The sequence below is a fragment of the Hemibagrus wyckioides genome, linkage group LG21 (assembly GCF_019097595.1).
Source record: "Hemibagrus wyckioides isolate EC202008001 linkage group LG21, SWU_Hwy_1.0, whole genome shotgun sequence".
NCBI classification, from domain to species: Eukaryota; Metazoa; Chordata; class Actinopteri; order Siluriformes; family Bagridae; genus Hemibagrus; species Hemibagrus wyckioides.
The window spans coordinates 1389259-1402712 of record NC_080730.1 but is presented as its reverse complement, the minus strand read 5'-3'; the positions used below and the strand labels follow the sequence as shown (position 1 = coordinate 1402712).

The window sequence follows — 13454 nt, the reverse complement described above, 5'->3', positions numbered from 1 at the left end:
TGAGCAATCGAAACAAAAATCACACAATACACACAACTGGAACCCAACGAAGATAATAGGACTTGCTTTAACCAGAGATATTTCAAGCAGTGGTGAACATGTGGTGAAATGCGCGCAAGGCTCTTAGAGAAGTGTAATCCACCACCACAGGGTTTTCTCCCGAAAGCCAACACCATTAAATAGTTTTTTGTTTGTGTAGAATGACAACGAAAAAAATGTCTTTCTCTCAATAAGCCCGTTTTATAAAACATCAATAAAAACGGAAAATATTTGGGTGTTGTTCCCAATTTTAGACTTTTAGTCTATGGAATAGTGTCTCCCCCGTTTTTTTTTTTTTTTTTTTTACGGCGGAAGGAATCTCACTCCTCCGAGCAGAAGGTGCAATTAAGAGAGAAAAAAAATACAATTTAGTGTCGGTGCATTTACGACGTTGTCTAGACTGGACGTGTTTTCAAATGACCGCTGGAAATTTCTTTTAGTGCCCACCCTTAGCTTGCTTCTAGGCTTTTACACACACACACACACACACACACGTGTTTTCTTCGGGCTATATGAGGGTCATACCTGGACTGCAAACAATCCGCTCTCCTTAATACTTTACAGACATTTCGTCAAACTAAAAAATGAGCAAGATGGACCGCTTGACCGCACGAAAGTGACAAATTAGGAATAAAGCCCTTAATTGGCTGTAGCTGGTTTTATTTTGCCAAAAAGCAAAGTTTTCCCAACTCACACTGATTTGCGAGAGGAAACGCTCTCTGATTTTCCAATTACAGGCTGAAGTGGTTTTAATGTTCCTTTACGTTTAACATTAAATCTTTTTAAATGTGTGACGTTTTTCTCAAGAAATTTGCTTAGGAGCTGCTGCACATTGCTGTTGACATTTCATTTCCGCATTTGCGTCACTTCATATTTTCTCACACATTTTGGTATTTTAATATGTGTTCCACATTTTAGACCTGAACTCTCGAGTTTTCTCCTTGTTTGATTAAAATCGGCTGTTTGAGCGAGTTTAGAGAAATAATCCAAATCCAAAATACTTTAAGAAAGAAGCTACGTGTTGAATTAAATAAGGAAATGAGATTCCTTTATTTTTGTTTTTTTATTACATTCTTAAATTTGCATATGCATATATTCAACGCTTCCCCTTTTCTCCCTTTTCATTGCGTAACATGTAAACAGCTAGCATAAACAACAGCTTACAATGGTATAGAAATAGAAAACTCTGCAGCCTTCTCTTCACTTTTCCAGTTCTCCAGAATGGATTAATGCGAATGAAAAATAAATTCAAAAGAAAAATAAAAAGTACATATTTACAGTGAGTAATAATACACAATGGTGATTAATCATATTGCATAGTCTCAAAGGTGGGCGTTTTCCTGTAAATAAAGGTTCTAATGAATAATAATAATAATAATAATAATAATAATAATAATAATAATAATAATAATAATAATAATAATAATAATAATAATATCTTAGAGACAATTACAACTTCATCGACACGTCCATTACAATTTAGAGTAAAATAGTTATAGTTGGTGGAAATAGCCTTCTTTAGGTAATAACCTTCTTAACATCATTTATGCTTCAGATTGATGGCATTATAAAGCAAGATATGCTGGAGGGGAAAACATGTGTCCATAAATGTCCCAACTTTTGCGTATTAAAATCAAGCTCTGTCTTCATTATTATTCAACTTTGCATTGCATTTTTTGAGAATTATTATAATATCCGGTATACGAGAAGAAGAAAAAACAACACAGTTCACAAAAGAGGATTACCGGAAAAATACTGCAGACGATCTCGGCTTAATTTCTTCTCTTTCATTCGTCGGTTTTGGAACCAGATTTTCACCTGTCGGTCGGTGAGGTTCAACATGCGCGAGAGCTGCAGCCTCTTCTCTTTGTTGATGTAAACATTAAAGAAGAACTCGCGCTCGAGCTCCCGGATCTGAAACTTGGTGTAAGGACATCGCTTCTTTCGCGTCCGAGTTGCACCTTCAATTTAAGATAGAAGAAAAGAAACATGTCTGTTTTTACTGATATATCAAATGGGGAAAAATTAAACAAAAAATAACGAGGAAAAACACGGCCTACGTCAAAGTCATAATAATCTAAATTGTGGTTTGGCCACTGTTTTTCCAACCTGCTAATTACCATGAGCAAGAACATCAACATGAAAACTGACCACATATTTGCATTTTTTTCAGGATTTCTGAAAAGAGATTGGGGAAGTTTAATCAATTTGATTTCTAGATGCACTCATTGGCTGTTTATTTATCATTAACTTTCCTCTCTGTGCGCAAATGGAACAACACAACAAACAAGCTTACGCTATAAATGTAGCTGTATGTTTATGACTGATTTTTGCTTTTTAAACATAGTGAGTTGATGAGATGGCTTTTAGATGTAACTACCTTCTTTACATTAGAGAAAATAAAGATCTTTTCCCACCGCCATTATTTTTGCACAGATCAACATTTGTGCTATCTAACGTTATAAACTGAACAGGCATTTCGGTTATTATTAATTCTTTGGCATCCTAGTGGATTAAAATCCCCTCAGATAAAACATGCATTCTCGATCTAGTCGTGTATTTTAAGCCTAAATATATTCACAACACTGAAAGAAACCTGGGACCTCAGTGAAGGCCTGAATGTATTTGTAATAGCATTTACTTTGTTAGCACGACTGTGTTCTTCATGGAAAGGGAAGTTCTTGTGTTGGAAACGTTTACCATTAATGTTTATTTATTTTAAATGTATTTTAAAGCACTGCATTTGACTGACATGGAAGACTCCGTTCTAACGTTAATGAGGAAGTGAGTGTTAAACGCGCTACACTACTCGCAAGTGGAAGCACAACATGCAACGTGAAACCCCCTACAACTCCTTAAATACAATTACCGAGCTTATACTGCGTGTAGGTTTAAATAGCAGTGTTCTGCCCAATTGCCTTTACCCTCCACGTCTCCTTTAAAAATCCCCTTTAAATGTCTATCGCACAAGTTCATGATCAAAGTTAACATTTGTCACAACAGCTCGCTCTTAAAATTTCACAGACTCACATAGCGCTACGCTTGTGTGTAACATATCGTTTATTTCTTTTCAAAGCCCTTTTCCCGTCGTAAAAATTCTTCTTGTTGCAAGAAATAGGTTTTGTAGGTTATAATAAAATCCTTTGAATGCTTATAAAACTGCACGTAAAATCTGGCCGGCGAAACGCAGGGCTCGAGCCCTTCACCCTTTTTATTTTCTCTCTCCTCTCTCCCTTTACAGCTGCCTGAGATACCTACTGGAGTGCTCGTTTTTGCAGGCGCCGTCGTCTTTCGCCGCCGCGGACGAGGCACCCGACGTCCCGGTGGCATGCTCATCCTCTTCATCCTCCTCCTCGCGCTGGTGGTCTTTTTCTGGGTCGGTACGCGCCACCGGATCCGGTTTGCTAACGTCCTCTTCTTTTTGCACGCAGTCCTCTACGGATCCTCCGTAGGCACCCTCGAAAAAACGATCAAAACCTTGCGGGAGGACGTTGTTGTTTTTCCCCGTGGCTGGGTAAAAGCTTGTGCCGGCTTGTTGATGAAGGTGATGATGATGAGGATGATGATGGTGGTGGTGGTGGTGGTTGTTATAGACGCTCTCGTTCTTCATCAGCATTTCCGTCATGGAGGACGATGGCGGAAGACATTCCTCTGCCGCGTAGCAAGGCGCGTAGCTCCCTCTGTGGTGCCACTTGGCTGACGGATCCAGTCCGTACGACACGTCCCGAACTGGCTGCACGTGAGATAGGCTTGTGGGGTACGGGTAAGCGATCTGACGCGAGGAAGCCTGCGGCAGGAACGACGACACCGCAGAGGAGGAAGAAGAAAACTCGGGCACGTAGTAGGCACAGTTGGGGAGGTAGAGGCTCGAGCCGCAGCCCGTCCGGTCCCCGAATTCGGTACTTCTGTCTTTTCGCGTCTGGGAGCAGAAGTTGCCCAGATTGACCGAGTTAAACATCGTCCTGACTCATGCACTCGGTGTCCAGTCGGATGGATGTTTTTTTTTGCGGGGGGGTCGGTGGTGATGGTGGTGGGTGGGGGGGAACTCGAACCGCAGAAGAGAGAAAGGGGGGAAAAAAATTTGGGAATGCGAGATGACGCTCGCTTGCTTTCCGTCTAAAGTCGCTCCTAAAGACACGTGATCGAAAGTAGATATATTGTCGTATATCAATTTGGAAAAGCTTAACGTGTGGAGGAGTGGTTCGCTTTAAGTTATAGTAGAGGTAGAGCTGCTGAACACGCTCTGCTTTCAGAAGACCACAGAGACGTTGGAAGTGATTATCATACAAACGTATAGCAAAGTCGAAGCTATATTACGCACATGCGCAGTGTTATAGCTCTCCAGTAAATGCAAATTTCATATCCTTTGTAATACAGAAACACGTTGCATTTGTGATGATGATATAAGAATGTGTGTAATATTCTATATTCTATACTATATTCTCCCTAGGTTTATTATATGATACGTAATCACAGTGATGTGTAAGCTGTTGATGGTCTAATGCATACGTGTGCTTTTTTAAGCCTATCGAGTCTTAAAGCTTACTGAAGCAATACATTTCTGCAATAGCTTACAATAGCGACGAATTTTTAAGCCATTTTAATCCACATACAAACACACTGTATACATATATAATTGTCATATATATATTATTTAGTCGTAACTTTAGTTTAAAGACTATGCTGTGTGCGGCTAAAATGACAAAATGCGTAGCATATTTTTCTGTACAACATTTTCAAGAAGCAGAATTATGTGCAACTCTATTTGGTGTTATGAATAATTAGTACCTGCTAGGCCTTAATTATGAGAAAACTGCAAAATCTAGTTTGACCTGACATTCAGAAACAGAGCGAGCTACGAGTAAAGCAAAAACAAACCTTAGTCCTTGGTAAAACACTGGGTTTTTCTCCTAGTCTGCTCGACATGTGGGGAAATATTTATACACGGTTTTCACGTCGATATTAGCTATTGTGTTGTAAGTTCGCTGCATTTGGGATCTTTCTTCTGCTTTTTTTGTTAATTATAATTTAACAAAAAAAGGAGTGGAGTTTGTGAAGAGCTGTTGGTACAAATTGAGACTTTTCTACAGGCGTCTTCAATCAAGTACAAAGGAAGCAGACAGCTGTCCAGACAGCACTTGAATTTGACCACTAAACTCTAGTGAGCGACAAGACTGTCATAAAGTGCCAAAATACTTGCGTAGGTATTTTCGCACGCGAAGAAACGTGAAATCAGATCTAAATGTTTTTACTGTGTTGCTATTTAATTGTAAGAATTGTGATAAACATTACTGAAGCTTTATCTGGAACATTATTCTTTTATTATGTGTTAACTATGTCAAATGACTCAGGCAGGCTTGAATGTTGCTAGAAAGAAAAGACACAGCCACAGCTTCAGACTCTGCTGGTATGTAAAATGGTTTTACAAGATGAGTTTCTGTCTGCACCGATACTGTGTTAATGCAGTGGTGAAACTGAATAAACAAGCACAATGAAAAATAAAATCGCCATCTTCGTCTTTTTCTTTGTCTTCCATTCCAATTTCTAAATCTACTGGTCAGTGTGGGTTTTAAGTTAGCGCGTAAGTTAAGGGGTCTGGATGCAAAGCATTTGTAAATGGAAATCTTGCAAACGCTTCCAGCGAAATCGTTATTGCATACGATTTGCTCACTAAAAGGCGTTTAAAGTGCGTGAGAAAATAACGGGCAATCAGTTAGTCTGCAAAAAACAATCGTTTTATTTTACAGAAAAGACCATTTTGCGGCTCGTGCCTTTCTATGGAATGTGCTCATTTAATTCCCCCCCCCACACAATATTTCGCAGGTCTCTCAGAATATTAAAATAAATGAAAATAATTCCGAGTTAATAGATTAAAACCTTTCAAGCGGTGAAGATAGTTTGTTGAAAATCCTCTTTCGCACATAAATCGGCTCTGAAACAAGCCTTAAACGTGGCGAGCGTGTTAAGCAGTGTTATTGTCCCCTCATGGCTCAGATCATTTTAATTGGATGTAAGCCAAGCTATTAAACTCGCTTGTATGAGCTGTGAAAAGGCTAAAACACCAACATAAGAGCCAAGTGAGGGCCTTATAGACAAATCTTACAAAGAAATAATGGATATAAAATACATAACAAGGAGAAAAGTGGACACTGGAAGGCAAAACAAAGTCACATGTTTACCGAGTCTCTTAGAGTGTTAGAAACGAAAAGTGTGTTCCTGTTTGTGTCAAATTTTAAATCAGAACTCGTCTTATGTAAACTTAGTTTAGTGATTAGCACAAATATAATGCAATTTATCAGAAGCAAACATATAACATGATATATATATATATATGTGTGTGTGTGTGTGTGTTAATGTTTTATATAAAATATAGTTTTAACCTGAGCTTTATATAATAGTAACACACACACACACACACAACTTTCCCTGTTCTGTTGTGTTTAATATAAGTAGGTAGAAAGTCGGATTCTCCAAATCTATGATATAAGTTTTCTGTAAGAGTCTCGATATTCTATATGCGCTTCATGGACTTTCTCACAAAAATATACCATAATAAATCAGAGTAAACTCTTTTTATTCTGATGTATTCGAAATACAAACTTAAAAAAACGCTACTTTAATTACTTTAAAAGCTATATTTGACGTTGATGGTCAGAAATATATCTAAAGTTGGGTTCATTTCATTTCTACAAAAAAACATCTTGCTTGTCATTTTAATTTATTAAGCAGGCTGACAATACTATATAATATATTAATAATATAATAATATATTATATATTAAAATCACTTTAAAGTGAAAACTCTAACTAGTGCACAATAATGTATTTTGTTTGTCCGACAGAATTGAGTATCTATAGCTATTTTGGATAAAAGTGGAGAGAAACGTTCTCTACAGAAGTTAAAATGCATTATGTTGAATAATGACAATATGAAAGAAGTGGCCTTGGTTCACATCTCTATGACTCGTAAATGAACTCTGCCTCTGACTAGGCTATAAGTTACCTGTAACAAATTTAAGGGCGAAAAAAGCCGCAAAGTATGTGTGTTTATGAGCGTGCGCGTGTTTTTTCCCTCGTGGTATCTGATATATAAAATAGATTTACGAGAAAGGAAATAGTATCTGTATTTTCTTACCGAATATCCGTTTTGCTTTTTGTTTCCTACAGCATTAGGGCCTAATTGAGTCCCTCTCTTTATGGGGTTTAATTTCCTCCGCGCTACTGTTTCTCTCAGATCTCTGCGTTTGAAGTTGTTCTTCTCGATCACTTTAAATACATCACATCTTCATTTCTCATCGCAAAACAATCTCTTCCTTCCGAAACGCAAAACCGCGATGTCCTTTAACGCCCTTCGACTGTGCCTGGAAGTCTTTCTTTAAACCTGAACATAGATTTATCGGAAAAAGTTGCGCTTGAACTCTTAAGGCTTTTCTCTAAACATTATTCCATATATGGCGCTTTACTAACTTGACCTTCAATTTATACACGTACACGCCCACAGAGACGGACCACAACACCGGGCACTGAACAAAACATGGCATTGTCGACCATTAGCGTGTTTATCTTACAGATGAATTCAAAATATTAATTTAGCAACATTTGAATGCTAATTCTACTTACAATCCCCTTGTGATCTGAGCCACAATACCGAATCTAACCAGAAAAAAAACTTGTTAGAGTGGAAGAACCGGATATTTCTAAACTTTCTAAAGAAATAACTACACAGTAATCATATTTTGCCTTTGTGTATTGTTTTATATACACTTAATACCATTTATTGACTATTAGTTAACAATAGCAGTCGGCTAACCTTAGTTGTTAAATAATAGCGACATATGCGACATAAACACTAGTTTTTAATAATGCACGTGTCGATCATGCACGTGACTACCTGCGCGTGATATAATTGACTATAAATTGTAATTTTATATATACAGACGCATATCTATATACAGATATACGAGTATTATATTTATATGAGGAACTTTTGAAGCGCTACCGCCTGGATATATCAGCGCTGACGGAAAGAAGAATGCAAACATTTTATTGTTATAAAGTTGATTACAGATTATAACGCTTATTTATTTATTTATTTATTTATTTTTATTGCAATTGTTAAATTCCCCAACCTGAACCTTTACAAATGACACGAAGAATTCAAGTGCAAGGTTATGACCAATGTCGCGCGCTTCGGGCCGGGACGCCTGAAGTGAGATTGCGACATCTTTAATTAATGTTTGAGTAATCAAGATCATTTTACTATTAAACGCTGTGAAATGTAGTTTAGGAAACTTTAATTTAAAACTAGAACAAGGTTATTGCTGCTTTAAATGTGTTAAAGGCTATTATAAAAACAAGAACAACAACAACACCAATACTACTACTACTACTACTACTACTACTACTACTACTACTACTACTACTACTACTAATAATAATAAGAATAAGAATAATAATAATAATAATAAGAAGAAGAATAATAAAAGACGCTTGAGTCGGTCGCAGCTATAAAAGACAAAATTTAGCCCAAACGCTTAAATTAAGCTTAAAAAGTTAAACACGAAATTTTAATATTATGTAATCTGCTGTAACAACCCAATAATCTAATGCTTATACAGAGATAAAAATAAGGATAAAATGTATTCTAATATAATATTAGCATATTATTAATCATATCTATTTTGTATTTTTAAATATTGCTTTTAATAGATGATCGCTTCTTTTTTTAATGGAATTAATTGCTATTTTCTGTCTACACATTTTAAATCCTATTATTATTATTATTATTATTATTATTATTATTATTATTATTATTATTATTATTATTATTATTCAATTAATTTCAGTTTAAAACAAAAAGTATAAAACAAAAATCCTAGATTATACTACTACTACTAATATCGCTTCCTCTGTCCAAGGATAAAATAACCAGTTTCAATTTGTAAATAAACACGAGTAATCATGATAAACTTTACATCCAGTCTGCACTGAAAACTGTTTGTGCAAAACAAATCTCGTTTCTCTGGGCAGTAGTGTATCTTTAACATTTCTAACAGCATAAACACACAACCCACCAACCTAACACACAACCCACCAACCTAACACACACACACACAGAGAGAGAATCTGTAAACCTCTGGCATAATCTCTGGTACTCTGCGCTCATAATTAACGTTAATTTAAGAAAAATGTCTAAAAGTACATTTGTGCTGTGATGTAAAGTGGGAAGTGTAAAGCTCTTGAGCCTGTGCGTTTAGACCAAACATACAGCATTTTGACCGAGTTCTAATGATTTGGTTAATTCGTCGTTAGGTTTTATTTTAAATGTTTATGTGCACGATTGCCAAAAAAATCTCAGAGTGTTATTACATGTTATAACATAATGGTTTACAAGGAAAACTGGGACAATTTATCTTCATCCTTACGTAACCCTCAGTGTTGCTCTTATATATCAATGCTCAGATCTATAAGACTACTAGAAGAAAATTCGTAAAAAAGAGAGAGAAGAAAAGAAAAGATAATATTGAACGTTTGTGCATTATTGCACATTTTGTTTAATTGTATAATTTACAAATTTCCATTTTATAGTTCTTAAGGTTTTCTTCTTAGTAAAATTGCAGACACGCTACAAACATCTCTCTCTCTCTCTCTCTCTCTCTCTCTCTCTCTCTCACTCACACACACACACACACACACACACACACACACACCACAATATCTAAAAATATAAAAACGTCTCAAATATCTAAAAAAAAACACCTATAACCAGTAATTATTTATATTGACAAGTTACAAGTAATTTTCTGTGTTAATGGTAAAAAGGGTGGATTTTTGTGCGCGTGCGCATTCCTTTAGTTATTTCCTCGCTTCATCTGCACGTGCGGTTCACGCCTTATTGGGAGTTAAATTAAAGAAAAACACGCGCGTGGAAAAACGTGGTGATTTACGCTAACGTTCTTCTCGTTTGTTCTTTAAAATACATTTTAATGATCTTTCACATAAGCGGACCAGTCTTCATCTTGTGAACTAGGTTTCTCTGACGGATTGCAACACTTTCAGTACACTAACACTCTCACGCAGACTTTACACACACCAATTTGTTCCTAATGAATGATGTTTTAATGAGCTATTTAATGAAATAAGGTTTGTAAAGGATATAAAATGAAAGTGTTGATTAGATAGATTGGACGCACGATGACCACTGGACGCACTCTGATCTAACACACACACTAAAACTCTAGGACCGTGAGCTATTTGGTGAATCAAAGAAAAACTAAATCATGCATAGATTAAAAAAGGATAAGATTAGGCAACTGTGATCTAAGCGATCTCTTTGTTTTGTCTTTCCTATCTTTTCTCCCTTTTCTTCCTCCTCTTTCACCCCTCCTCCCTCCCATTTCCACATTCAAGGTCTTCGTCAAAGGCACAGATCAATGACCACAGACAAACCGCCATAAAGTGGCCAAAGTCCGTCTCAAAGTCAAAACCGCAGCCATAAAATACTTAAAATGCATGCAAACCACCAAATGACCAAAATGCCATAGACTAACAAAATAAGGAATGCTGAGGTGAAGGTAGAAAATTACATTCTTCCTTGCCGAGGCCTTAACAATAGCACAGAAGAAAAAACAAAACAAAACAATAAAAAGCTAATAACGCACGAAAGTACATATCGTACACAACTTTCAACTTGCACACGGGAACAACATGTTCTCAGCAGAAATCCTACGGCATTCCAAACAAACCTGAGCCATGGAACTAGATTTTCTGCGAATGAAGCCAAGTAGAACAAGAAGCCAAACCTCATGGCCTTCATCTTACCCTTTATCCACTCGAAGCTTTTCAGACTCGAATCTTAAAAACACACAAATAAAAATTAAAAGATAGAAAATGTTTTGATTCACGCTTTCCATAGAAAAGTGCAACAAATTAGTGAATACGCATAATTTCTGTGTTCTGAGTGTTTCAGTGTAATTCACTTTTAAATAAAGCTTAGTTTATAATCCAATCTAGTATTCATGGCTACTCTTATGGGAATAATGATATATATGATTCATATAGTGGTGGCGAAAATGAAGGCGAATAAATTCGGAGACTTTTTCATGACCCTATATATATAGACGCGTCTTTTTTCTTGCTAGAATAATCTTCATACTTTCAGGCTGTCCTCAGCACAATGTGGTCACAAACCTTCATTAAGAAGTACAGGTTCCGGCGTGATGGTACACGAATCCGTGAATGAAATAATGAAAGATTCAAACAAACAAGGGGATGAGATTTATCTGCGAGGTTGCGGAAATATGTTTTAGATCTTGTCATGGTGATTGAATTTGCATGTGCGGTTTTAGGCAAACACACCTCTGAAATATGAAGAGACTTTTCATAGTCACGTGGGTGTACAGTTTGTACAACAATGATTAGGTGTGTATTTAAAGAATTTTCGATTTCAAAGCTGTACTCATTGATTAGTAAAATGCAGGTCACACACACACACACACACACACACACTACATTGTACCAATTTCTGCCAGTGCTGAAGGGGAAAAATGTACGACTAAACCTTACACTAAAAGCACGAGGGCACAACACCGATTGCCTTCTTGTGTTATTGTTCTGTCTTTAGTCCTAAGAGAGGCTAAGATAAAGGTGAAGATGAAATATACTTTATGGTACCCAAAGGAAAGTTGTCCTCAGCGTTGCTTTGCGCCTGTTGAAACCATATCACAGACTACAAAATCACAAAATATCAAAATGTCAAGCGTATAAATAAAATCTAATCTCACACAAACCTAATGTACACATCATAATGTTGCTGTCTAAAGCACATTACACCGTGTATGAAACAATTTATCATGCACACATTAAATGATGTACATCACATACACACACGCACACACACACACACAAACACACACACTAATGACTTACATGTGTTGAATAGTCGTCTATTGTGACTTTAATAATAATAATAATAATAATAATAATAATAATAATAATAATAATAATAATATTAAGAAGAAGAAGATGGATTGATGTTTGAGGAAACAATTTTGCTATCTTATCTGCTTATTTCTAAAAAAAAACATCTATTATCTCACATCGCACATCTATTATTTTATTGCATCCTCTTTGCAGTCTTGTAAAAACATTGAGCACTGTGCCCGCTTTACATAAAATTAGCAATAACATGACTTGATGTTATCTTTTCTTTTTCGCCTGCAAGTGCCTCATAAAATGATTTGTTTGAAAAAATGACACAAGAGCTCTTTGAAATGTTAGTTATTTAAACCTTATTAAAGTTAACTTGTGATTATAAAACTAATGGAAAATACCAGTCTGATTTTTATAGATCCACTAAGAAAACTGAAATAAATAAAATGACGACACCAAAGACACTGGAAAGAAATTTTAATAGACAGGAAGCGCACGATTACACTATAGGCTGTCATTGATATCGTTTAAACAAAGAAAGTGTCGCTGAACAAATATATACGAACAGCAGGATCGTCACATGAAGCAACAGGAGAACACATTATATATTTCATCACAGTTTTCTATACAAACTTTTTTGGGACAAAGAGCAGCAGAACCATTTAAATATGCTACTAATGCATGCAAATACTGCGCTATAATACAATCTTCTCTCCTTCCTTCCCTCTACACCGTACTGTGAGTTTAGATTTATAAGCTTATTTCTTCTTAACCCAGGTGAACCTATAATATTATAATACTCAAAACAAATATACAACACGATCTTAGGACACGTTCAGAGGTATTCCAACCAGCTAAATTTGGATTTGGTAGAGTCGCAAACATCACATTACTCTCTCATGAGAAAAAAAAAGGTTCTTCAATTGGTTCTTTGAATAGATAAGGATTCTGTAAGGATCCTGAAAAGGTTCCTGTTTGAAGGGAAACAAACAAGGGAAACTTCTATCGGTTTCCCCTACCCCGAGGGATAAACCCAAGAACTTTGAACCTTGAAGAGTTTTATATTTGACTTTTTTCTCCTCTAAGAGTGCTATCTTCTCTAGCTTGTCAAATATTTTCAGCTGGTTTGAATTCTTACGAATTTTCGATCGTGATTTTTTTTTTTTTTGGAAATAAACAATGAAATGCATAGACACCACAGAGTTCAGTTTGTCCATAACGAGCGACGACTCACTGCAAATGCATAGAAATATTTAGCGACTTGATGAGCGTGCATGTCTCTGGCTCTTATTGCTCAGCTATGTGACTGTTGCATTGCAATACTCTCGCTAATAAAACCCAGTGACTCTATAGGCTCATTATTTGACTGCGCCGAGTAGAATCTGATAAATGCTAGACAATGACAGATTTTAAAAAACAATCCAAATACCATTTCATAACCTTCTGATCTGGAATCTAGAAGCCGCCATTTTGTAAATGAACACA

At 36.2% G+C, this 13454-nt stretch overlaps 1 protein-coding gene across 1 annotated transcript; it reads right to left on the bottom strand.

Moving 5' to 3' along the window:
* Window positions 1–951: 951 nt before the first annotated feature.
* Window positions 952–4091, bottom strand: hoxc11b (homeobox C11b). The gene is made up of 2 exons (XM_058373710.1): window positions 3298–4091; window positions 952–2000 (listed from the first exon to the last, which is right to left on the bottom strand). The coding sequence occupies exons 1-2, from the start codon at window positions 3995–3997 to the stop codon at window positions 1768–1770; spliced, it is 933 nt and encodes a 310-aa protein (XP_058229693.1). The 5' UTR covers window positions 3998–4091; the 3' UTR covers window positions 952–1767.
* Between the last annotated feature and the right edge of the window lie 9363 nt (window positions 4092–13454).

Bases quoted from the DNA above. Each gene is read 5' to 3' on its own strand.
- hoxc11b (XM_058373710.1), bottom strand. From the start codon at position 3,997: ATGTTTAACTCGGTCAATCTGGGCAACTTCTGCTCCCAGACGCGAAAA. The intron at 2,001-3,297 runs GTAGGTATCTCA...CTTAAATTGAAG, and splicing joins CTGCAAAAACGAGCACTCCA to GTGCAACTCGGACGCGAAAG.